Source organism: Ceratotherium simum, chromosome 37, assembly GCF_057802395.1.
Source record: "Ceratotherium simum simum isolate JZ-2026a chromosome 37, ASM5780239v1, whole genome shotgun sequence".
Lineage (NCBI taxonomy): Eukaryota > Metazoa > Chordata > Mammalia > Perissodactyla > Rhinocerotidae > Ceratotherium > Ceratotherium simum.
The window spans coordinates 4,649,499-4,674,122 of record NC_141936.1 but is presented as its reverse complement, the minus strand read 5'-3'; the positions used below and the strand labels follow the sequence as shown (position 1 = coordinate 4,674,122).

General features: G+C 50.4%; 1 protein-coding gene across 2 annotated transcripts in view; it reads left to right on the top strand.

Moving 5' to 3' along the window:
* MLPH (melanophilin) overlaps positions 1-24,624 on the top strand; it is a 52,314-nt gene that overhangs the window by 5,826 nt on the left and 21,864 nt on the right. Inside the window, exons 2-9 of one of the 2 annotated variants that reach the window (XM_087424521.1) lie at positions 11,165-11,386; positions 11,542-11,648; positions 13,263-13,268; positions 13,745-13,783; positions 15,577-15,683; positions 17,132-17,251; positions 18,790-18,994; positions 21,153-21,292. In XM_087424521.1, coding sequence (XP_087280647.1) covers positions 11,165-11,386; positions 11,542-11,648; positions 13,263-13,268; positions 13,745-13,783; positions 15,577-15,683; positions 17,132-17,251; positions 18,790-18,994; positions 21,153-21,292 — 946 coding nt within the window. The remainder of the gene's footprint in view (positions 1-11,164; positions 11,387-11,541; positions 11,649-13,262; positions 13,269-13,744; positions 13,784-15,576; positions 15,684-17,131; positions 17,252-18,789; positions 18,995-21,152; positions 21,293-24,624) is intronic. The other variant, XM_087424520.1, reaches the window with a different exon arrangement.

Genomic DNA, 24,624 nt, shown 5'->3' with positions numbered 1-24,624 from the left:
ACCCAACAGGGAGTTGAGGGTGTTGGGAAGGGTCCCTTGTTCTTGCCCACTTGTCTGCACAAGGCCACACCACGCCTACAGAGAGCAGGTGTGTGAAGCACCCAACCTTCCCTGCCACTCCTATAGAAAGCAGGTGTGCAAGGAACCCAACCCCCCCCACCATGCCACTCCTACAGTGAGCAGGTGTGCAAGGAACCCAACACCCCCCCACCATGCCACTCCTACAGTGAGCAGGTGTGCAAGGCCCCCGGCCCCCAGGCATCTCTCTGAGACCCTCGGTGCTGCCTGTGCTCATTTGCTCACCGAGGTGCCCACTAGCGTGAGTTTCCTCAGAACTGCTCCTCTTCTGATCACATCCCACCCTCTCCCCTTGGCCTCCTATCCTTCCAGCTCCCAAACTCCTTTCTTAATCTACTCTTTGTCCTTACCATGACCTCTAGAGCCCATAGCATCACTGTAGTCCCAGTCCATTAGCATCTTCCTGGTCCATGACCTTCCCTGGGTCCCATGGCCCCATGGTGACTTTGAAGCCCCCTTCTCTGGGCTCCGTGGCCCATCTGCCAGCTGCTTTCTGGCTGCCATTCAGCACAGCTGCCTTGCTGGCCCCACTCTGGATTTCCCTGACTGTCCTCCCTGCTCTGCTCTGAGGACCTCGCTGGAGGAGGCAAGTCCTGCACCCTTGCAGCTGGGGGTCTCAGTCTATCCTGGCCCATAGCACTGCCCTGCAGTCCCGCTCCTTGCTTTTCAGTGGTTCTTGAAGCTCCTGTTCCCGCAGTGGCTCTTCTAAGCCTTCACTCCCTTCCAGACCACTGACCTGACCGGTCACTCCAGCAGTGAGCTCCCCTACTTCCTCACAGAGAAGCTCAAGGCTACCATAACCTACCTCCCGACCTGCCCCTCACCTGTGTTCATGCCCACCCTTTCTTCCCTCTCTGGGCCCTCAGCCTGTACTCTGGACCCTTTCCTCTCTGCTCCCAGCTCCTGGAATGTGTCGCTGCCCCAGTTATTCCCTTTCTCTTCCGGCTCCAACTTGGAATGTCAGTATGATCAATCGCCATATTAAAACAAAAAACAAACAAAACAAAAAATCCACACAAAGCCTCTTCTCTGTCCCTAACACCAGCCTGCTGAATGCTGGCATGTCTTGCTCCTTTTATGTCTACCTCATGTTCCACTGGGTTGTTCTGGCAGCACCTTCGAGGGGCCCAATCAGTAGCCTCTCTCAGCCCCTGTGCTTCCTGACCTTGGACTCTGCCCTTCTCACTGACCCCATGTCTGTCCTTGGTGTTCCTTTTCCAACACCCTCCTGCCTTTTCTCTGCAGTGACTTTGAAGGCTCCTCTTTTTCCTTCTGGGCCATTAATGGAACAAATTGCAAAAGACTATCTTCCCACAGGGTCTGGGGCCAGATGCTTTCCTGGACAGATCTTCCAAATGCCCACAGAACAAAGAATTCCTGTGCTATTTAAAGTGCTTTATACCAGAAAGAATGTTCACTAGCCTAACCCTGATACCTTCTATACTGACAAAGATAAAGAAATAAAAATACAGCCCAGTTAAATCACCATATTAATATGCCTAAGGATGTACTTGTCCCTTATGGAAGCCACTAGCCACATGTGGCTATTTACAGTAATTAAATACAATTTAAAATTCAGTTCCCCAGTCTCATTAGCCAAATTTCAAGCTTTCAGTAGCCACACACATGGGTAGTGGCCACCATACTGGACAGGCAGATATAGAACATTTCCATCATCACAGAACGTTGTATTGGACAGCACTGGCTGAAGAGACGAATTCAGGATTATCTCAATACTACAGAAGAGTGTCAGCATGCTATTTCTGACCATTTTTTAATTAATAAAACTGAAATAAAAGAATACTTTTTTAACATAATAAAAAAATCCAAAGTAGTCATCATGATACATTAATGTTAGAAAACAAGAAAAGAATTTCTAACATCACCACATATCACTACCAATTTAGCACTGTTCTAGAAGTGCTAGCCAATGCACTTAGAGAAGGTAGCAAAATAGAGAGTTTACCTGTGGACAAGGAGATCAAAAACTATTATCTGCAGACAATGAAAACCCAAGATAGTTATCTGTAAAACAAAGAAAAAGAGAATTTAATAGTCTGGCTAATTATAAAAGAATGTAAAAGAAAATCAGTGTTCACTTTTTAGATGTCAAAAATAACCGATTACAAAATATATAGAAAAATCCTATTTATTATAAAAATATGAGGACATGTATCTGTCCAAAAATATACATGCAAGAAATGTGCAAGAGCCATATGAAGAATAGTACAAAATATTACTGAGCAACATACCAAAAGTTTAAGCAAATAACAAGGATACCATATACTCTCGATAGGAAGAAGATCTCACTGCAAAGATGTCGGCTCCTGAGAAATTAGTGAACTGCATTCCCAGTCAAATTCCTAAGGCATTTGGGAGAACATGAGAAAATGGTATGGAAAAATAAAGATGTAAGATAGAACACTTTAAGAATGATAGGAGGAAATGGCCCATGAGATAATAAAAAAATATCTTAATGCTACATCAATTAAAATAATATGGTCCTTTCACAGATGTAGATAATCAGTGAAACAACATGGGAAGTCACAAAATACAACCAAGTATATACAACAATTTCTAGTACAATAAGGGTAACATTTCATCTCAGTAGGAAAGGGAAGGATTAGTTAAAGCTAAGTGTTAGAACAATTGACCGGGGGGTGGGAGTTGACCTCAGTTAGATTTTTAATTGATATATTAAAAATGTAAAACATGAAACTATGAAAATTACTGGAAGAGAATGTAGGTAAATATGTATGTAATCTTGGGGTGGAAACGCCTATGTGTGATAACACAGGTAGAAATCACAACAGAAAATAGAGAAGTATTAATTAAATAAATATGTCCATCTGAATTTAAAGAGAAAATTTTTAATTTTTAAAAAATTAGAAGAAACAATTTTAACAGAAATGGCAAAGATTCATATCCTTGATATATAGAGAGCTCCTTAAAATCAGAAAAATAAATACGTTTTCCACATTAGAAAAACCTGAAAATCCCAATGTTTAAATAGAAAAATGATATGAACAGGAAATTCACCAAATAAGAAATGCACATAACCAATAAACATGAAAAAATAACTAAAAGAGTAATAATAGAAATGCAGACTAAAGGAAAACTTTTTCACATATTTCCAAAGATGAATAAGAATCTCGATATTCATCCTGGTTAAAGAGCGCAGGGAAATTCACAGCTGAAGAGAGGGACCTTTGCTGGAGGCCAATCTGGTATAACGTAGGAAAAGCTTTGAAAGTGTGCTTACTCTTTGAAGCTAGTCCTCTGCTAAAAGTCATCCTAGAAAGACTCTAATGTCCAAAATTACAAGCTTTGGTTAAACACCAAATTTAACAATGAATTCAACAGTAGATTCTCCGGCAGCAATTAAAAATAATGTTGTAGCAATAAATTTTCATCAACAGTTTACAAGACATTAACTGGGAAAAGAAGGTTATGAAAATGTATGGATTTAGCCCATTTCCCTTTTTAGAAAATACATAGAAAAGTCTAATAATGATAATAACAGAGGCTCCACATTCCTTGAGCTCTTTCTCGGTCTGACTCACACGCTCATGTCTTAAGTCCAGCTCCTTCTCTGTTTCCTTGGCTGGATCCTCCGGACTCCTTCAATATTGGCATTTGGAGGGTCCAGGACCCTGCCTGAGCCCTCTTCTCTGTGTACACATGCCCCCCCAAGTGACAACCAGCACCGTGATTTTAAACGCCCTCTAGACCAGAGCTGCCCAACAGAACGAACGATGGAAACATTCTATATCCACACTCTCCAATATGGCAGCCAATAGCACCCACAGCTATGGAGCACTTGAAATGTGGCTAATGCAACTTAGGAACCCAATTTTTCATTTTATTTAATTTTAATTAACTTAAACTTAAATAGCCACATGTGCCCAGTGGCTGGTGGCTACCATATTGGTCTAGACAACGAGTTTCAAATTTATGCCTTCAGCCGAGAACTTTCTTCTGAATTTCTGACTCACGTACACAAATGCCTGCTCCACACCTCGGCCAGGAGGTCTGGTCAGCATCTCTAACCCAGCTTGTCTAAAACAGAAGACTTGATTCCTCCTACACCTCCAACACCCCCAGGCCCCATCTCGGAAACAGCCTGGTTGCTGACATCAAGTTCCCAGGAATCACGGTCGTCTCCCCTTCTTCCCTCTCACCTCATGAGTCATGCATCAGCAAGCTCCATTGGCTCCGCCCTCAAAATAAATCTCAAATCCACCCACTGCTCACCATCCACACAGCCGCCCCAGTTCACGCCGCACCACCTCTCCGCTGGACACCACGGGAGCTCGTCTCCCTCCACCCACATGGCCCTGTTGTCTTCACTCCCCGAGGCCCCCAGGAATCTCCTTTCCCCCCGGGTCTCTCTATTGCTCCCTCCTTCACATCACTCACGTCTCTGCTCAGATGTCACCTCCTCAGAGAAGCCTCCATGGATTGCCTTTTCTAAAATGGCCACCACTCCCCCAACACCACCTCTTTCTGCTTAGCCTGCTTGATCTCCTCCCAGAGCCCTTAGCGCTCGTCTGATATCATATGAGTTGTGTACTTGTTTAGTATCTGTCCCCGCCCATATCCAAGCCCAGAGAGGGCTCTATTTTGCTACTGTGTCACCATCACTCAGCACAGTACTGACTGCAGAAAGGCTCAACAGCTATCTTTGAATTCTCACAGATGACACCACTTGGGGCTTCGTCTGTGTTCCCTCATTTAATCATCAGACAACCTCAAAATGTAGCCCCTATTATTGTCCTGACTTACAGATGAGGACACTGAGTATGAGGCAGGTTTCCCAGCTACAAATAATATCCAGAAATTGTTAACCACGGGGATATCTTGGGGGAGGGAGAGATCTTGTATACTGTTTTGTATTTTCACTGTCTCTATCTTCTAAGTGTTCTGTATTAATTCGTTACTTGGGTGTTAAAAAGTACAGAAAATATAGTCACATTATTTTTTAATGTCACATAAATACAAAGGAGCACCAAGTGAATCTTCTTGAAGGGAACTTCCAGTCAATAGTCCCAGCTTCTAACCTCCCTCCCTCTGGGGAAGAGCCCAGAACTCCTGTGGCCGCCCACCATCCCGGACCCGAGGGACCTGCGTGTGGTGTAAAAAAGACGCCAGCCTCAACATTCTGGAATGCCTATCATTGCTGATTTGTGTGTTGCCTTCTCTTGTGCTCGTTTGAAGTCCTTTTAGTCACTGCTTCCTGTGTTGATGGAAGTGGCCTCTCAAGGTGTTTATGGTGGAAATTACTGAGTATTTCTAAAATCTGGGGAGAATGAGACTGCAGAGTGGGAGGCGCTGACTCATGCCCTCGGGCGGGGACTGAAGCTCACCTAAATAGAACACCCTGTTGGAAAGGGCTCGGCCCACAAATCAAATATTAGGCCTGCGAACCCTCCCCAGAAAGGCAAACAGGTGGTGGTGTGGATTTGCAATCCCTGCAAACAGACCAGAATTCCTGAGAAAATCTATGAAAGATCTCGAGGGTGAGACGTGGACAAACCATGGCTTGCTTTAAAAATAGTAATAAAAATAAGGAATTCGAAGTCACCCCTAGCTGGGCCACTTGGCACCACAGACAGGCAACTCCAGGGCCGAAAAAATAAGGGCTGAAACAGGAAGTCAGCTGCCCGCAGGCCGCGGGGGTTAACTTTGTTCTGAGATCACTCACAAGATTCCTGCGAGGCTCTCTCTCAGGGGCCTGCCGTTCCCACGTCACCACGTGTCTCTTCTTTATCGTTTTTATCATCAGGTCCTTTTCTTCAGAGGACCTCAAAGAACTTCAGCAAGTTTCTGTTTCCTTCATTATAATTCCTGGTTCATATAATCAGGACTTCAGAGCCACATAATTGCTCTTCAATTATCAGGCATTCAGCAATTATCTCTGACAGTTATATTTAGCTTGACTGCCCTAACTTGAATAATTTTGTCTCTTAATTCTGTGACTTGTTGGTTCTTTCACGATGCAGCACCCCATTCTTAGGGTCAGACTTGAGATTCGTTTTTCAGTCCTCTGGAGTACATCCTCAAGGAATGGCATGGGGTGTGGGTTTTATGTTTGGGAATCTCTGTTTTACTCAGCTGGGAGTGAGATCTCCACTCACACACTTTCCCTCAGAACTCTGGCAGAAAAATACACCCCCAAAGCTGTTCACGTCCTGATCCCCCAAATCTGTGAGTACGTTAGGTTGTATATGGCAAAGGGAAATTAAGGTTGCAGATGCAATTAAGGCTGCTAATCAGCTGGCCTGGATGTGGAGAGATGACCTTGGGTTATCCATGTGGGCCCAATGTGATCACGGAGGCCTGCTAAGTGGAAGGAAGAGGGAGGCAGGAGAACCTGAGAGCCAGAGTGACTCCGTGTGAGAAGAACTCAACCCGCCATTGCTGGCTCTGAAGACGGAGGAAGGGGTTGTGGGCCAGCAAATAAAGGAGCCCTCTAGAAGCTGGAGGAGGTCAGAGAAGGGATTCTCCCCCAGTGCCTCCAGGAAGAATCGCAGTCCGGTCAACACCTTGATCTTGGCCCTGTGAGACCCGTGTCAGACTTCTGACCCCTAGAACCATAAGATAATGAATTGGTGTTGTTTTAAGCCACTGAATTTGTGGAAATGTGTTACAGCAGCAACAGGAAGCTGCCCCATTGCTTCCAGCTCTCAGCCTTGCAGACAAGCCACATGCCAGCCAGTCTTGTGTTCTGGTCATTGCAGCCTGCTCTGTCTCCTCACACTGGCGGGGATTTTACTGCATCCTTATAGCTGAGCAGTTGTGTCAGTCTGTGGGTGGGGCCTACAAGCCAGCAAACCCTTCTAATCTGAAGGTCCAGCTCCCATTCTTTTCCTGGTTGGGAGAGTTTTCATGTATTCGTATGGTCATGTTTCTGTGACAGGGTTGAAACTCACTCACACCCAGCCAAGCTGTGCAAAGAAAAGTAGTGCATTGATCGCCTCTCTAATCTTACCCATGAGTCCCCACCCCTTGAGCAGCAAGAAAGCTTAAGCTTGTCAGTTTCCGTTTCCCAGATCTGCTGACTTACGTGGTCTCCTTTCACAGCTTAGTTTTCTCTCCCAGGATCCCCCATCCCCCACCTCCTGCTTTTGGCCAGGTCAGTGGTATGTGATGGGCAAGGGGCTCATGGCCTTCACAGTGACAGAGTTGATGGGGTCTTGACTCCACACACTGTTCGCTGGCTCCTTGCTGGTCCCTGGTGCAGAGTGGAGGGTCAGGTCTGCTTCCAGGATGGGGACCATCGCTCGTATGTGAATGGTCCTCACGGGCATTGGGAGCGGCTGGCACCCACCACTGAGATCCTGATCCCAGCCATCTACCCCACATGCTGTGGCCTCTTCGTATCAACCCTTAGACCCTGCCCATCCCCTGGCCCTCTCAGCACCTTGTGCCATCCTGCTGGGGCGTGGTCTAAGGATCCCGGGGATTCACCCCAACACCCAACACAAGTGGTAGAGAGCAGAAGCGCCAGCCCGGCTCAGCCCTCCTCCCACGGCTGCTCCCTGGCCTTGGCACTGGGGCCACCACGGTGCTCCTCCCCAGCTGCTCCCCGAGGGGTGTGCCACCAACCCCTGGCATCCTGGGCTCTCCCCAAAACTCTTGGAATCTGAAACCACAGCAATGAACTTTTCCTTCCCTGTTACATGAAAATCCATTGGTCTGTCTTTCACTTAGAGTGTATCTGTTATCCATGCATGATTTTGTAACACCATATACAGACTTTCCAAATGTCAACACATTTCATTATCCAAAAGAAAAAATTCACACTCATTACAATCATCACCACTGACCTCATCAGAAACCTTTAAGTGATGGAAACTGTCAAGCTCGTGGCAGCAGATATGAGTTTTCCAAAATTCTTCTTTGTGCTTGAAAGCTTGAGTTTTGTCATTGGCAACAAATATTGTCACTTGTTTTCCTTGAAGTGACGGACTCACTTTGTTCATTGTTGAAAAAATGTTGGGCAAACACCCAAGTCAGAATAGTTTATCTCTCAGTTGTTCTTTCAAGTAAAAATGATGTTTCATGAAAGAAGTTTCTAGTTCAGGCTGGAGCTCAAGCAATTGCCCACTTCCTTTCATCAAGACATTGGTGGTACTTCAATACATGGTGCACTTCTCATTTCATCTCACGGAATATTAAAAAGGCTTGTACTCGGGGGTCAAGGTTAAATAAGATGAGTAACTTTTCCTGTTTCATCAGGACGTTAATGGCTGAGTTTAATCTCTTTAATCAAGGACGTACTTCATCAAAATCTTTACTTTTCTTTTGCTTTGTGACAAGGAATAGAATGGCTACAGTTTGTACCTCTGCCTTGATCCATGCTGAGGTCCTCGTAGTTTTGCCACCATTGCTTTTGCACCATCAGTGCAGGTGTCAAAGAGCGAAAATGACAAATAACATCTTAGTGTTATGATGAAAAGAGTTGCAACCTTGGGACCCTCTTAAAGGGTCATAGGAACCTCTGGACCACACCCTGAGAACCACTATTCTAAATCATTGCACTTAATATTCTATGCTGGTAATTCTGCCCATTTTCCTCCCCATTGTCAATTTTAATTCCTTTCCATCTTTACTTTAGCCAACTCTTCTCCACCTCAATGAGCACAGCCTGTGGTCCTTCCATCTCAGCCTGGTTCCTTCTTTATCTCCTGCTCCCCTCTCTCATGCCCCACTTAGCACACCAAGCAGTCTTGTTTCAAGTCGTCTTCTATTTCTGATAGTAAATCACATCAGGGGGTCATCTATTCCTGAAGGTGACTTTAACTTGTAGCTGCAAGATGACTTTTTCCCTACTGATGCACCTGTAGCGGAGGGACAGCTGGTCGACCCAGTGTTTGCACTAAGCAGGGCATGTGAATGGCTCTGACCCCACTCACCTCCTCCCCATCTGGTTGATGTGCCCTGCAGCTGGCAGGCATCGTCTGGTGTTACTCTGCTGGACCTCCTCTTCCCTCCTTTCTCCAGCGATGAAGAAGAGAAGTTATGTTTTAAAGAATCTAAAGTAGAGTATAATTATCCTTTCCCCAAATTCAGCACCTGAAATATATCAGTCTCCAGCCACCACCCCAGGACTCTTCTGGGCTCTTCTTTAGGAGGACTGACATTCTGGGATGCAGTGTGCCTCCACACGTGCTCATCTTTCTTCCTGCTGTGCTGGGCTCCAGGGGTCCAGCTCTGCTGGGATAGATAATGAGGGGCACTCACCGGGAGAGAGGCTGGACAAGGCCTGCCCAGTGAAAGGGTGGCCTCTAGGTCTTCTGGCTGATGCAGATACAGCAAGAGTGGAAATGGAGGAAACCGGACCCTTCCCACTTGGCTCCAGGTGCCTAGTGCTCCTCCATTTGAAGCTAAGACTTGATTGACCTTGTTGATGCAACTTTACATGGACTGTAGTCAGTGAATGACAATATTCCCTTAGATTCCTACCGCCACTTGGCCATTTTTTCTTGGGTTTGGAAGCTGAGACAAGAGTCATTTCTGTGTCTGTCTTCAGGAGTATTTTAGTGAATACTTGGGAGACGGAAATCAGTGAAGTGCAGTCAAGGCCACTTGAAACCAGAAGTAGTCTCCCAAACCTTCGTAGAATGACTCCATTGTCTTCAGCCTCCGCCATGCTCTGGGGTGTCCCCATCAGAAACCACAGGTGCAGAGTTCTCAGAAGACTACAGCACCTAGTGTCTGTCTAATTTTTGTCACTAAGAAGGGATTAATTTGATCTCATCTAAAACTAAAAATATTACATTTGGCAGACATTCTCTGAAATCTGGAACAAAGGGAATGTGTTTCTTATCTGGGGGTGCATTTTCCAGTCAGTTCAGTTTGGCGGGTTCACCAGGAAGCTCTGTTACTGAAAACCCGATGGTCTAGGAGAACGGTGCTTTTCCTGGGACTTCCAGGTGCTGGATGATTCCTGCTCTGGACACTCTCCAAGCCAAGCCACTGCAGCCATGCTCTACGGGGACAAACCTGGGGAAGCAGTTCAACTTGCTCCCCTGCTGGAGGAGACCAGAGCTGCTTGCTGAGGAAACGTCATCTGGCTTTGCCCTCAGGATTCTGTGTGACCCCCCTAGGGAGGGTGCAGTGATCTGTCAGCTCTCTCAGTGGGGTGCCAACCTGACCTCCACTTAGCTGGTGTTGTCCTCAGCTCAGGGCCGTAACTCAGGCCAGCGTGGCAGAGCTGGTGTGGCTGGCCAGGGCCTCACAGATAGGAGCATCAGCCTCACCCCCTTCTGAAGGAGCCTTTCCTCTGCATCCTCTGTGACCTCTGCTGCTGCTCTGACTAGCCCTGGAACCACTTGGATTTTTCTCTCTTCTCTAACCTCCTCTTAAACAATTAGAATGGGCAACAGTTGGTTCTAGAAAAGCATGTGGCCCGACTAGGCTGCACCCCCAGGACTCCACGTGGCCCGATCCCTGCTGGGCTCCCCAGAGCCACCAACTTCACCCCCTCAAGGGAAGGTTGGACTCAGGGTGCTGATGACCACAGGTGCACGCCATCCAGCTAAGCAGGGTGTTTGAGCACGGTCTCCAAGCTTTGGGCTGTGCATCCAAAAAGCTCCGGGTTCAGGCTCAGAGCCGGGGAAGGAACTTGGGCTGCAGGATCTCTGTCCATCCTCTTTCCATTATGTTGAGTTACATGAGGTTGTGCAGGCAGCGGTGGCCACCCCAGCCTGTGATTCTGAACTTCATGATTGGTGGCCCTTTGGCGATAAATGAAAGTCATGGGTGTGTAGCTCAGAAAAATGCACAGTTGTCAACAGTCACAGTAATGTTTAAATGCAATTTCATTTCTATAAAAATAACGTGTTTCAATTCCAACTTACTCAAATTGCACATGTTTGAACCCAACCTGTTGGTCTTCCCCCTAGGGAGAGAGTGATTGGCATTGCAAATAGTAAGGGCTGCTTGTGGGTGTCTTTACCCCACTTTGGGTCACTGTTTCCTGTGTATGAGAGAGTTTCCGTGTGTGTGCATGCACACATTTAAGGCCTGTTGCAAAAAACAAGGTGTCCAATATATTTCTTGTTTCTGATCTTTTCCTAAGGGAGTTGAAGGGCAAGATTAAGAAGGAAAGTTCTCAGAGGGAGCTGCTTTCAGACACGGCCCACCTGAATGAGACCCATTGTGCCCGCTGCCTGCAGCCCTACCGGCTCCTCGTGACCCCAAAAAGGCAATGTCTGGACTGCCACCTCTTCACCTGCAAAGACTGCAGCCACTCCCACCCAGAGGAGCAGGGCTGGCTCTGCAACCCCTGCCACCTAGCCAGGTGAGCCAGGGCCCGGAGGTCGAGTGATCCTGCTGGTTTTGGGGCCTGGAATGTCCCTTCGGTGGGGCTGGCTGAAGAAGGGGGCCAGGTGGGTGGGCGTGGTGGTGGTGCACACCTGTGTGCCACCCCCAGCACTGAGCTCTGTCTCTCTGCAGAGTCGTGAAGATCGGCTCGCTGGAGTGGTACTACGGCCACGTGAGAGCCCGCTTCAAGCGGTTTGGAAGTGCCAAGGTGGTCCGGTCCCTCTGCGGGCGGCTGCAGGGTAAGGAGTGGACGGACAGGAGGGCATGGGCCTCTCTCTCCAGGGGACTCTTTTTGTTCCCAGGGATGTTTTAATGCTTCAGGACCAAGCAGATTCCTTTGGAATGTGTGTGAGCACCTGTCTGTCAGCCCCTGTTTCTGGTGTTTCATATGAGGTTGGCTGCTTTTGGTGTGAGGTGCAAACTTCTGGACCCCCCTGGCCTGGCCTGGCCCCCTTGGAAGTCCTGTGTGCTGTTGACACTCCCGCTCTTTGAAATCGTATTTTTTCCAGAGCTTCATAGCAAGTTGAGAACTCATAGCCAAGGTTCTCAAGCTCGGCGGCTGATCGAATACCCAGGCTCTGGTTAATACTACAAGTTTTCCAGGCTCTTCTTCCCTAGATCCTCTCTTTTCAGCAAACATTTCCCATGAGTCTGATGATCATCAAGACTTAGAGAAATTGATTGTAATTCAATAGTTTGGTTTCATATTTTGAAATCGACTATTTATTTCACGGTGCACTTGAAATCCAGACTGTGGTCTTACACTAAATGTGGCTTCATCTATATTGTCCACCTTTATAGGGTTTGGAGAGAGATCATTTCGGGGGAAGGATGGGAGAATGCCTGAGCTTGGAAGGCTGGTGTCTGGCGTCTCGGTATCTTGAACGTCTCCATTTGGAGGACCGAGACGAGTGCCCCCCGGGCTAGAGCCCCTGCACGTCCAGAGCAGACGCTGTGCTTCTTGCACTGGGGGTGCCCTCACCGTGCCCAGCCCAGGCGTCTCCCCCAGGCCTTCTGGGAAGGCACCTTGCTGTGTCTTGTGTCCCTACAGCCCCAGGTTGATAGGCAGGAGTGGAAGTTGGGCGTGGCCACCCCCAGAGCGTTGGAGATCTCGCTGGGCCTGGTGCAGGTGCTTCTGAGGCATCTGAGCACATGGCTGAATTTAGGACAAAGACCACCGAGAGGCACCCTACCCTGTAATGGCTGTTAGCACCTGGAACAGCAGAACACAGGGTGAGGGGCTTCTTGGAGGGGGGTGGGGAGGGACATATGATAAATTATCCAAACCAGGACATTTTTAAGAGTAAAAGTAGCTCTCCTGATAACCATGCTGAGACAACAGACGTGACAAGGAGTGCTCTGGTGACATAGGGAGGTACCGTCACTCTGTTCTTGAGGACTCTTCCCATCTCCTCCCTGGGCCGATTCTTTGTGGGCTGATGTCTTTGTCTCAGGCTGGAGCCCATCGTAAATTGCACATCCCCACGCCCACTCAGCCAGCCAGGAGCCAGGCTCCGGTCTTCCTGCGGCAGAAGCTTGGTCTGGCCCCCTCCGCAGGGCTCAGGGGTGGGAACCACAGGTGGCTCCGGGAAGAGCCACGCTGTGAAGCCTCTGAGAATCTCAACCCCAAAGGCGGCCCGCTCACGGTGGGAAACCACAGGCCACATCAGAACCTCCAAGGACCTGGGCCTCGCCCTGGATGGGGCTGATTTCTAGGGACCGGGGTGGGCTCAGGAATCTGCATTATGTAAAAAAAGTTGTGGGGATTCTGACGTCCAGGCAGAGTCCAGAGCTGCTGGAGCCAATACCGCCCTGAACCTGCCTATTTCATTTTCGTCACCACCAAGGGCCAGGAGGTGGCGCTGTGGGGCAACAGGAACCCGACTCCCAGCCTCTGCCCCCCGCCCCCCACGATGAGGCTCAGAGAGGCGGGTCTCAGGTCCCCAGAGGGATGCCCCCGGGGCTGCGCTCTTCCTGCCGGGCGCCTGTGAGTAACTCACCCTGAGAAAGGGTGCCAGGAACACGAAAGCTGGGAAAGCTGTGCCTTTAAAAAGAAAAGTATTCAGATTTTAAAAAAAAATAAAAAGAAATGCTTAAAGTTAGTGTTTTGAAACCTGGCCCGGCCCAGGCCCTGTGCAGCTGATGGGGGGACCGCCAGGGGTGTTCTCTGAGTGAGCCTCCAGAGCGATGGGGGCGTTTTCCCAAGGCCCCCTAACAGGACGGCAGGCGCTGTGGGGAACAGTCTCAGTGCAGGAAGTAAGGAACCCGTCCGTCAGCACGCGGCGGGGCTCTTGGGAGGAGGTCTTTCCCCTCAACACCTAGTCTCTGGTTGTAGGTTTGCCTGACAGAGTGCACAGCTCGCCCGACATCAACAGTAAGTCCTTCATGCTCAAATGGGTTTAGTTTTGTTTCCACCTGCCTATCAGGAGTGGCCAAGAAATCTCTGTTCCAGCTCAGGAACATGGGAAATCCTTTGGCTTTTTTTAAGTGTGACTTGATCTTGACAGATGGGTTAATAGTGCTCAAACCCTTGTCCCAAGTGGAGGGAGAGGCGTGGGGAGCTGATAACTGAAAGGGTCACGGAGCTCCTGGGTCCTTCATTGTTCATATTCAATCGTGGGGCAAGGACCCCACCCTGACAGCCACATGCACCCCCGGGCCTCTGGAAACGCCTTTCCCCATCCCCTCCGTGCAGACAGAGTTCACATCTCAATGCCTTCTGTCCACTGGTTTGGTGTGAGTTTCCTCAAGACCGTCCCTGTCCAGAGAGAATAAAGATAATTACTAGGTCTGTTGTTGGAGTCCAGCAAGGAAGGGGCGCTGACCAGCCGGCTGGCACTCGTGTCTGGGGGTGGTGTGGGCACGATGAGGCTGGACCGGGTGTCGAGGTGAAGGGCCGTTGGGGAGAGGGGGTGCTGACAGGAGCAGGAAGAGAAGCGACGGGAAGGCACCTGTTCCTTCTCCTCTTTCTTCCACTCCCATCTGCTGTGGGCAGAGCCGCAGGGAGCAGCAGACAAAGCAGAAATGGGCTTGGTTTGCGGGGTCCCGGCTCCCCCATCAGAGCCGAGGGTCAAGGTGGGTCAGGAGCCGAGGAACAGCAGCTTGAACTCGGCGCCTGTTTCAGGAAGCGGGCCTGTTTCCCGTCAGCTTACAGCGCCCCTCAGATGCTTTAAATGTCCTGCCTGTTAACCCTGAGATGTCCCCCCACCTGGAGGCCCAGGGAGTAAGGGGCGGGTCACCGGGGGGAGTGCAGGGGCAGCAAGAAGTGGGCCCTGCCCCAGAGGACCCCAGCTCCCACAGTCAGGGGTGCCCTCGTGGCCCCTGAAGGAAGGTGGATGACCCACGGGGCTTCCAGCTCTGAAACCCCAGAATTCGTTTACTGGATCCCTATCTGTCATGACCTAATGGAACAGAACACAGGCCAGACCAGTGTGAATGGGAGAAAAAAGAGGAAGAGTATGAAGTCATGTGGGGAGGGCAGGCCTGGGAGCTCAGGGGAGGAAGGGGCCCTGGGGACAGAGAAAGGAGGGGAGGGAACCCCCAGGCTGAACCTCACCTCCCTCCCAGCTGTGCCTGAGGCTGGGCCTGCTGACAGCAAATGAAATGAGATTTCGAGTGAAGTGATTTGTTTGGGAAAACATGACTTCACTCTAGGCCTCCTTCACCCAGCACTACGCCAGTGTCTTCAGATTTCCTAAGAAGCAGTTGATAAATGTAGGGAGATCAACTGTAGGCAGTTGATAAATGCCTGCAGGTATGACTACTGGTAAAATTGATGCAGAGTACTGGTTTTCTGCTGTGATTCAGACCGGTTCTGATGCTTGGGTAGGTCTTTGAAAGGCCAGCAGAAGGCCTTGCCTGGATGTGTTCACAGTGGATGGATGGATGAATGGATGAGTGGGTGGGTGGGTGGATGGATAGATAAATGGATGAGTAGATGGAGGGAGGATGGATGGGTGGATAGATGGATGGATGGGTGAATGGATGAATGGATGGAGAATGGAGGGAGGGAGGGATGGATGGAGAGAGAGATGGGTGGGTAGATGGAGGATGGATGGTAGTAGGTAAGAGGGAGGGTGGATGGAGAGTTGGGTGGGGGATGGATGGACAGATGATTTGCCCCAGTCTTTCTCTCCCTGGCTGGAGTCATGTAGGTGTCTGTTGCAGGTGGGCCTGAGCCAAGCCCTGGAGAGAGAAGTGGAGACAGCAGTGAGCAGACAGTTGAGGATGGAGAACTGGACACGGCAGCCCAGGCCCAGCCCCTTGGCAGCAAAGTGAGTCTTCCCCCAGCCGCCCCCACCTCTCCCTACAGCTGGAGGCTCATATTGTGATTTGCTAAAAATCTTGGTGCTCTCCAAGACTCTTCTAGTTACTTCGGCGTGGGCACAAAGACTCTGCCTCCTTTGCCATGCCCAGACAGTCTCTGAGATCCAAATAGGAACGCGCTTTCAGCATACGGTCTCACCATAAGCAACCCCAAAGCAGGCTGTGGGGTGGGCAGAGCCTGCAAAGAAGCCTGCCTCGACCATCCGGCCAGAGTCCTGGGGGCACACAGGTCATGAGGGCAGACAGGGGTCCCAGAGGGCACTGGTGTCCTCCGGAGGTGGTCTTGGCATCTCTCAGGGAAGTAACTCCCCTCAGGCTCTCCTCTGCGAACATTTTTGCTTTTTGTTATAGCCAACCATGAGCCTCATTTTTATTGGTGTTTGTTTCTATTTTCACTTATTTTTTAACTTATTTTTTATGATAAAGACAAGCAAGATGACCCCCAGGGTTTCTGGGTGGGATGATGGCAAGGGAGCAGGTTGGAGGGGAGGGTGGGGCAGGAGATGATGTTAGATGGAGATACTTGGGGACTGTGAGATTCAGCACTGGCCAGGTCTGAGCCAGCCCTGATCGCCTAGTGGTTAAAGTTCAGTGCGCTCCACTTCAGCTGCCCGGGTTCTGTTCCCGGGCACGGAACCACACCACTGGTCTGGCAGTAGGCATGCTGTGGCAGTGGCTCACATAGAAGAACTGGAAGGACCTACAACTAGATTGTACAACTATGTACTGGGGCTTTGGGGAGGGAAAAAAAAAAAAACAACAACCACTGGCGAGGTCTGCCCAGCTGTTCCATGGGGAACATATGCATCTTTTTATGAGAAGATTGTATCTGTGCCATTTACTAGGTTTACAGAATACTATCCAGTGTCTGGCATACTCCCTACACAATACATTTAAAGAATCAAAATTATTATAATGAGGGAAGGGTTTAGAACTAAACCTCTGCTCTTGGCATCTAAAGAACATGAAGCTCTCAAGAACTCTCACCACCTCTGGGTCCCACAGCAGGCACCCCCTCATTTACCTAAGCCCCACCTCTCAAGTTCAAGGGCCAGAGCACCTCTTAGTCCTTGAGAAGCCTGCCTGTCCACAAAGGCTGCAGCCCACGGGGCCTGTGTCCTCGGCGCTTTTGAGCAGCCATATGCCTGTTAGATGCCAAGCGTGTCTCCTTCTGCTCACCTAAGAGGGACTGGGGTGCAGACCTTGTGATGGAGAGGGTGGGCTCTGGGCCTCCCCTCAGTGCCACCGGGGGGCTCATTTGGGTTTGTCTGTAGTGCAGGAGGTGGATGGGCCCACGGAGGCGCCCACCCCGCTGCCCAGGGGTGAGGGGCATCTGGTCCCATCTGTCAAGATGACCCTGACTCTCCTCCTCTTGCCCATGTCTGCACCTGCTAAGAAAAAGCTCCTCCTCCCCACCCATGGCTTGGACTTCGAGGCAGACTCTGATGACTCCACTCAGATTTGTGGTCACCCCCGTCACCTGTCCTCAGTCTCGGCGGCCATGGACAGCCTGCAGGTCAGTGGGCTCTCGTTTCTGCCCCCATCCCTCCCGGGATAACCTGAGCGACAGGTGCTCAGTCCCCAGGTGGGGAACGGGGCTCTGGGGCACAGTCTGATGGCCATGCAGTCATAACAGGCATCAGGGCATGACCGGCAGGGCACAGTTGGGATAGGGGCACAGGAACCAGAAACTTCACACCCTCCTAGGAAACGTCACACTCTCCAGTCTCTGGAGAGGCTGGGCTGGCAGCTTGGAGAAGTTGGGGGTGCGGGGCAGGAACCGAGGCTGGGCAAATAAGTCAGGGGCCCAGGGTGCTTGTCACAGAAATAAGGCAGAACCCCCCGTGACTCGGGAGGGTAAGACAGAGAAACTGTGTCCGTGCTGGAGCCAGACAGGACCTGACGTGTACTTAGACCTCTGTCTTATTAGTAAGGGTCATATACAATTTATTGCCCAAACTAGGATGACCTCGCGAGTGGAAGAGGCTGCCAGGATACAGCATCCACAGGGGCCATGCAGGAGAACCAGGAGATGTGGTCACTCTGCTCCTTAGCTGTGTGACCTTGGTCTGGGGAACCTCTGAGAGGCTCCATCCGCTAGTCTGGAAAAGGGATATAATCTCCACTTCACAGGATCACTTTCAGGACTAGAGGCCGTGCCAGGCACACATGGACACTCGCATGCAGCAAAGGGCAGCTTGGGCACAAGACCCAGAGCGACAGCCCCCTCCAGCAGGACCCCCGAACTCTGGGTGTCTCCTGGGCTGTGCCGGGCCAGAGCTGGGGCAGGGCTGGGTCTTCCCAGGCTGATCTGAAGACCCCTAGAGGAGGAGGGGACAACAGGGTAGGGAGCCAACACCCAAGAGGTCTTGGGGCCACAGGTCCCGCTCCAGCTGCAAGTCCGGCGCCTGCAGTTTCCGTTTCCAATGGACTCCAGGGCCTGGGATTGCTTTCTCCTTGTCCCCAACAGCCCCAGCACAGCCAAGCTGGAAGGGAGCTGGGGCATGTGGCTTCCTGAAGCCCTCAGCACCCCCTTTCCTTGGGGACAATGGTACAATAGAGAGGACCCTCTGCCAGCCCAAGAAAGGGTGGAGGAGAGGTGTCAGGGTTGCAGCTAAGGGGCCACCAGGGAGCCCTACCCCCACCCACTCTCGCCTTTTTGGCCTTCAAGGATTATTAAGGTGCACACAGGTAGAACAATGCAGCCCCCCAAAAATAACTTCCCCCCCACTTCCTCAAGGCTCTGGTCTCCGGGTGGGTGTGAGCCCCAGTGGCGTCAGAAGTGTTTCAGGCCCCTTGTGTGATGCATGGCCCAGGCATCAGGAACCCCAGCCTCCCACGGAGACAGGATGCAGAATAGGTGATAAATGCTCTCTGCATGATTTTTGAAATTAAAGAGAACCAAGTTGCAAGGGGCCGGAACCAATGGGTGTCTAGCGTTCAGTCAGTCAGATGACACCTGGAAACTCTCAGTATTTGGACTGGAAAGACCCGCATGTCAAGGAGCTGCCCGCTCCTAGTAAAACCCTGTGGCTGACAGGCTCATGTGCTCAGGCCCTCACAGGTGAGCCCTGCGCAGATGAGGCCACCTCCCAGGAGGCCGTGGTCCTGGAGGAGGTTGATGCCAGTGCCTCTGGGTACCACTCCCATCCAGAAGAGCAGACAGACACTCTCTCCCCTGCGGGACGGACCTCCCTCACTGAGCTCTGCCTGCCTGGAGAATCCTGCACAAAGGCCCTGGGGATCGCTGCTATGTCTGGTAGGTGCCCTTGGCCAAGTGTGCTCTGCATGGGGTAGGGGGTTGCTGGAAAACCTGCCCGCCACCCTGCTTTGTGCAGACACACTAGCTGATTGACAGGAGCCCCTTCCTTCCATGTGGTTGACCAGCATGTGCAGTCCTGGCAAATGCAATCAATACCTGCCCTCCCTGGCTGGGTGCTCCCCTTGTAACACTCAGAAATACCAGCACCGATGCCTGAACTGGTGCACAGCTCACGGCCACCTTTTAGGGAGGACACTGGTGTGGGATAGGGACATGCAGGTTTCCCTGAAATGACTAGGACCAACGGTCACTGGACCGACCGTCCTGAGAGGGACAGGGCAGCCCCCAGTCTGAGGACCAGTGGTGCACCTGGGGCCACTACCCCCTGGCCACCGTCGGCTCCCAGCTGTGAATCGGGAGGTCTGTATCTGCTGGGAACCCAGATTTGCACAGTTAATTCTGTTGTCAGACAGTTTGCTCCATAATGAAATCTCCAATTGCTGTCTTCTCCCGTGCCCTGTGGGAATGTGCACGCTGGGTTCGGGAGCCCAGGCACCCGACTGATGTAGGAGCAGATGAGCTCCCAACAGCAGCCCAGCCTTCCCACTAATGTGCTCCCCACGCAGCCACAGCGTGGGGCCAGCCACCGCGAAAATGTGGTTAAGACACTGTCTGCCAGGAAATCGGCCGGCTTTCCATTTTCCCTTTTCATTATATTAGAGGGACCATAATCTCATGATCCACATGCTCATTAGGATCCTGGAGGCATTCTGGGGGGGAGATGGGGCTTTACTTCCCCCCTAAACAATGAGTAAATGAATCTACATTGACCAAGCCCTGGGATCAAGACACGGACGCACTCATTTCCTCCCATGATCCCTAATCACCTGAGCATGTGGACGGGGCGGCAGGAGGGAGGGAGAGGCCCAGGGAGACTGTATCATGCTGAGAAAAGGCGCTTGGGAGACGGCGGTTCTGAGTTTCAAGTCCAGTTCTGCTGACAAGCTAACTACCCTATTGCATTGACTCTAAGACATTTTTCACCTCATCTTTTAAATTGGGAGCATCTCACAGTGAATTGGTGAGAAAGGAGTGTGTTGGAGTTTGACAGCATTGTCACTTTCTTAATATCGCATCATACAACCTACAAGTTCTGAGACTTAAGGAAATATGGTATGCTACTTGATCAAACCACTTACCCACCGTGCCTCAGTTTCCTCTTGTTAACACCTAACTCATCATGTTGTTGTAGACATTAAATCAGGTGGTTGTATCTGTTAACTATTGCTGCATAACAAGTTATCACAAACTTATCAGCTTAAAGCAACACACATTTATTATCGCACCATGGGCCACGGTTCCAGGCCTGGCTTAACTGTGTCCTCAGCACAAGGCCCCGCAGGCTGAAACCGGTGTCACCAGGGCCGGAGTCGCACCTGGAGCTTGGGCCGTCCCACAAGCTCATTCAGGTTGTTGGCAGAATTCATCGTGCTGATGCAGCCTATTTCGTGTCAAGGACAGAGCTTACACACTCATGACTTTGTGGTGTAGTATCTTGCGTGATACCTTCCACATGAGGGTCAACTCTGAGCGCTCCTCCTTCCCCTACTCCCCACGTGGCTGTGTGTGGTGCTATCCAGGCTAGCTGGAGCTGTGGGTGGGCAGTTTTTGGTGAGGACATGGGGATAGTTTTCTCCCCACTGGAGCCCAGGCATTTCAAGCCACACCATAGGTGACGCATGCCCACAAAAGTCTGCAAATCACTAGTCTGAAAACAACCCACAGCGACCAATGTGGAAAGACTTCCTAAAGTCACCTCCATTCGTGGAAACTTCCTGGGACCCACGTCTGCCACACTCCACACACACGGAATTCAGTGTGGGGTAATTATATTACATTTACTTTGCCCACATGGCTGTCAACTCTTCAAGTCCCACGGTGGGTGCTGGGGCCTCTGTTTTCTGAAGTTCCTTGTGTGGGGCCTGTACTCTGCTCCCTTGTTATTTTGATTTAAGGATCTCAGTCCCATAACATCAAAGGAATATAATCGTGTCTTCATTTTCTTTGATCTCTCATTTTTTTTCATTGGAAACAACACATCCATTGGCTTTCAGCCGTTCATTCCAAGTAATTCAAACTTGCTCTTCCTCCAAAGGGGCAAACGTCATGGGGAATGAGCAGCTCCCCTCCCAGTACCTGGCCGACGTGGACACCTCTGATGAGGAGAGCATCCGGGCTCACAGGGGGGCCTCCCACCATTCCAAACGCAGAGACCGGACTCCGTCTGAGAACCAGGTAAGGCGGCCGGGAAGAAGTCATTCTTGTCGCTTGTTATGGCAGAACCTTTTTACCTTAACAAGGGGTCATGTTAGAGAAGTTAAAGCTTTCCATATTTTAAAACTATAAAGTAAAATTCACATAACATAAAGTTAACCATTTTAAAGTGAGCAGTTCAGTCACACTGAGTACAATCACAATGTTGTGCAACATCACCTCTATCTAGTTCCAAAACATCTCCGTGAGAAACACCCCAAAAGAAAACCCATACGCATTAAGCACTTACTCCCAATCTCCCTCCAACTCCTGGCAACCACCAACTACTTTCTCTCTGTGGATTTGCCTATTCTGGGCATTTCATATAAACAGAATCATACTATACATGACCTTTTGCATCTGGCTTCTTTCACTTAGCACCATGTTTTTGAGGTTTATGCATTTTGTAGCCTGTATCAGTACTTCATCCCTTTTGATGAAAATATATGTTTTATACTCTGTCAAGTATTATGTCTTTTACAAGAAAAGAGAATAATCTATCCGTTATTTTATACCCTTACCAGGTTTTATATAGGTTTTAAGAAAATTCAACTTAGAATACTTAACACCTGTTAAATTAGTGAGAACCACTCATGTTGTAGACACTGATTTATGAAATAACGCATCACAAGATTCCTTTGAGTACCATGGATTCCCTTGGCTGAATTTAAACCACGATCCTGTTTACAATTGATTTAACTTTGATCAAGCGCATTTGACTAGGGGAAAGGCGGTAATGTTTTATACAAGAACATGGTGACCACTCAGTGGATACAGACTCACCAAAGTCTGATGGGACCTTGACTCCTCTGGATAAAATCGTGGGGTTGGGGCTGTTTCATAGCTGTTGAATCCAGAGGCACCACACGGGGAGGAGGGTGAGCAGGCCCTGCTCTGGATGGAGAATCCGGAACCGTGACTGCGCTGAGGTTGGTCTCCTGTGTGTGTTCAGGATCCTGGATTGATGCAGGTCCAGCTTCCTCTGCACGCTGACACGTGGCCCAGAGCTCCCCCCGGGACCCCCTTCTGGGTGATTTGGGGGAGGATGCGTCTGTGGAGCTTGCTTTTGGGGGACCTATAGGCTGAGTTCTGGGCTGTCAGGTGGAAAGACTAACCCAATGTTGAGCATGTCCGGGAAAGGCAGACAGATGGTGCTCATGTGATGGTTGTTGCAATTCAAGCCACAGACGCGAGAGGCAGGGTACCAGAGGGGCAGGCGAGGGGGCCAGAAGGGCTCTTCTGCAGGGGGCTTGGGCCTTCCTTGCCCCTTACCCCTTCTCTGTACTCAGATGACCCAGGAGGAGCGTTGCCCGACTCTGCAGCTGCAGGCTACAAACTGCTCTCCCAGGGCCTCGGGCTAAATCATGGTGGTCACGGCCCAGGGGCATCCAGCAATCTGTAAGGCTGCCCAGCAGGGCCGGGGCTTCCTTGAGCCCTCTGCCACCGTCAGCCTGAGCTGCAGCGGATCTGTTCTAAGGCTGTCTGCACGAGCTAGACCTTCGTGGGCGGGGAAAAAGTGGGGGCGTTGGGCTCCCCTCAGTCTAAGCTGATGTAGAAGAGGTTAGTGCTCGTCCAACCTCAATCCCTTCACTGCTAAGCTCCAGGAAATGATCGGCCAAAAATGAGCAGCAGACTTAGAAGGAGTCTTTCTTTGTTTGGCTTTTTGGGAAATAGAGTAAGTTTTTTTATTCTAAAATTGACTGTGCTAAAATATCACAGGGGCAGAAATGTGGAGTTTTTAAACTCTGAGTCTCTCCTTCTCCAGAGTCAGTGCCCTTGGGCACAGCTGACTCGACTCTCTTTCCTGTAATGTCACCTAGAAGCGTCCCAGACCCAGAGGCCAGGAATTCCTCCTGTGCCTGACCTCCATCTCTGAAAGAAGTACAGGTCACTTACGCTTTGCCTTAAGCACTGAAGGATGTGAAAGGCCCTGAGAAGGCCTGCAGTGAAGAGCTGTCTACCATTCTCCACCCAGGATGGGCCCCACAACTTGGAGCACAGAATCCCCTCTTATAGAACAGCAAGGAAAATGCTGATGCAAAGAAGTATCCTTTGGATCAGACCAGGGGGTGGCTGGCCTGGCTTCAGGGAGAGGTGGAGGACGGTGGTGGAGGGCCAGTGTGGCCAGAATAGAGCGCTCCCCAGGAGAGAGCCCTCCCCAGGATAGAGCCTTCCCCAAGATACAGAACTCCCCAGGATACAGCCCTCCCCAGAATGTAGCCCACCCCGGGATATAGCCCTCCCCAGGATAGAGCCTTCCTCAGAATACAAACCTACCCAGGATACAGACCTCACCAGGATACAGACCTCCCTAATATAGACATATTCCCAGGTCAGGATACAAACCTCCCCAGGATAGAGCACTCCCCAGAATAGATCACTCCCCACTATACAGACCACCCAAGGATACAGACCTCACGAGGATAGAGACCTCCCTCATATAGAGAGTTCCTAGTGTGGTCAGGATACAGACCTCCCCAGGATAGAGTACTCCCCGTGATACAGACCTCCTAAGGATACAGATCTCCCCAGGATAGAGCACTCCCCATGATACAGACCTCCAAAGGATAGAGAATTCCTTGGATAGAGACCTGCCCATGATACAGATCTTCCCAGAATAGAGACATCCCACAGATAGACATCTCCCCAGGATAGAGACCACCCCAGGATACAGACCTACCCAGGATACAGACCTCTCTAGCATAGAGACTTCCCCAGAGTGTTCAGGATGCAGACCTCCTCAGGATACAGATGTCCCCAGGGTAGCGGCCTCTCCAGGATACACACCTCCCCAGGATAGAGATTTCTCCAATGTGGTCTGGATACAGACTTCCCCAGGATACTTCCCAGGAGAGAGACCTCCTCAGGATAGAGCCTTCCTCAGGGTACAACCCTAGCCAGGATACAGATCTCCCCAGGATATAGACCACCCTACTATAGATCTTTTCCCAGTGTGGTCAGGATGCAGATGTCCCCAGAATAGAGCCCTCCCCAGGTCAGAGCTCTCCCCAGGATACAGACCTTCCTATGATAGAGACCTTCTCATGATAGAGACTTCCCCAAGATACAGACCTCTCCGGATAGAGACCTCCCTGGGATAGAGCTGACCCCATGATAGAGCCTTCCCCAGGATACAGACTTCCCAGGATACAGACCTCCCAGGTATAGAGACTTCCCTGGTGTGGTCAAGATATAGTCCTCACCAGGACAGACCCCTCCCCAGGATAGAGATCTCCCCAGGATATAGACCTCCCTATTATAAAGAATTGCCCAGTGTGTTCAGGATACAGACCTGCCCAGTATAGAGCCCTCAG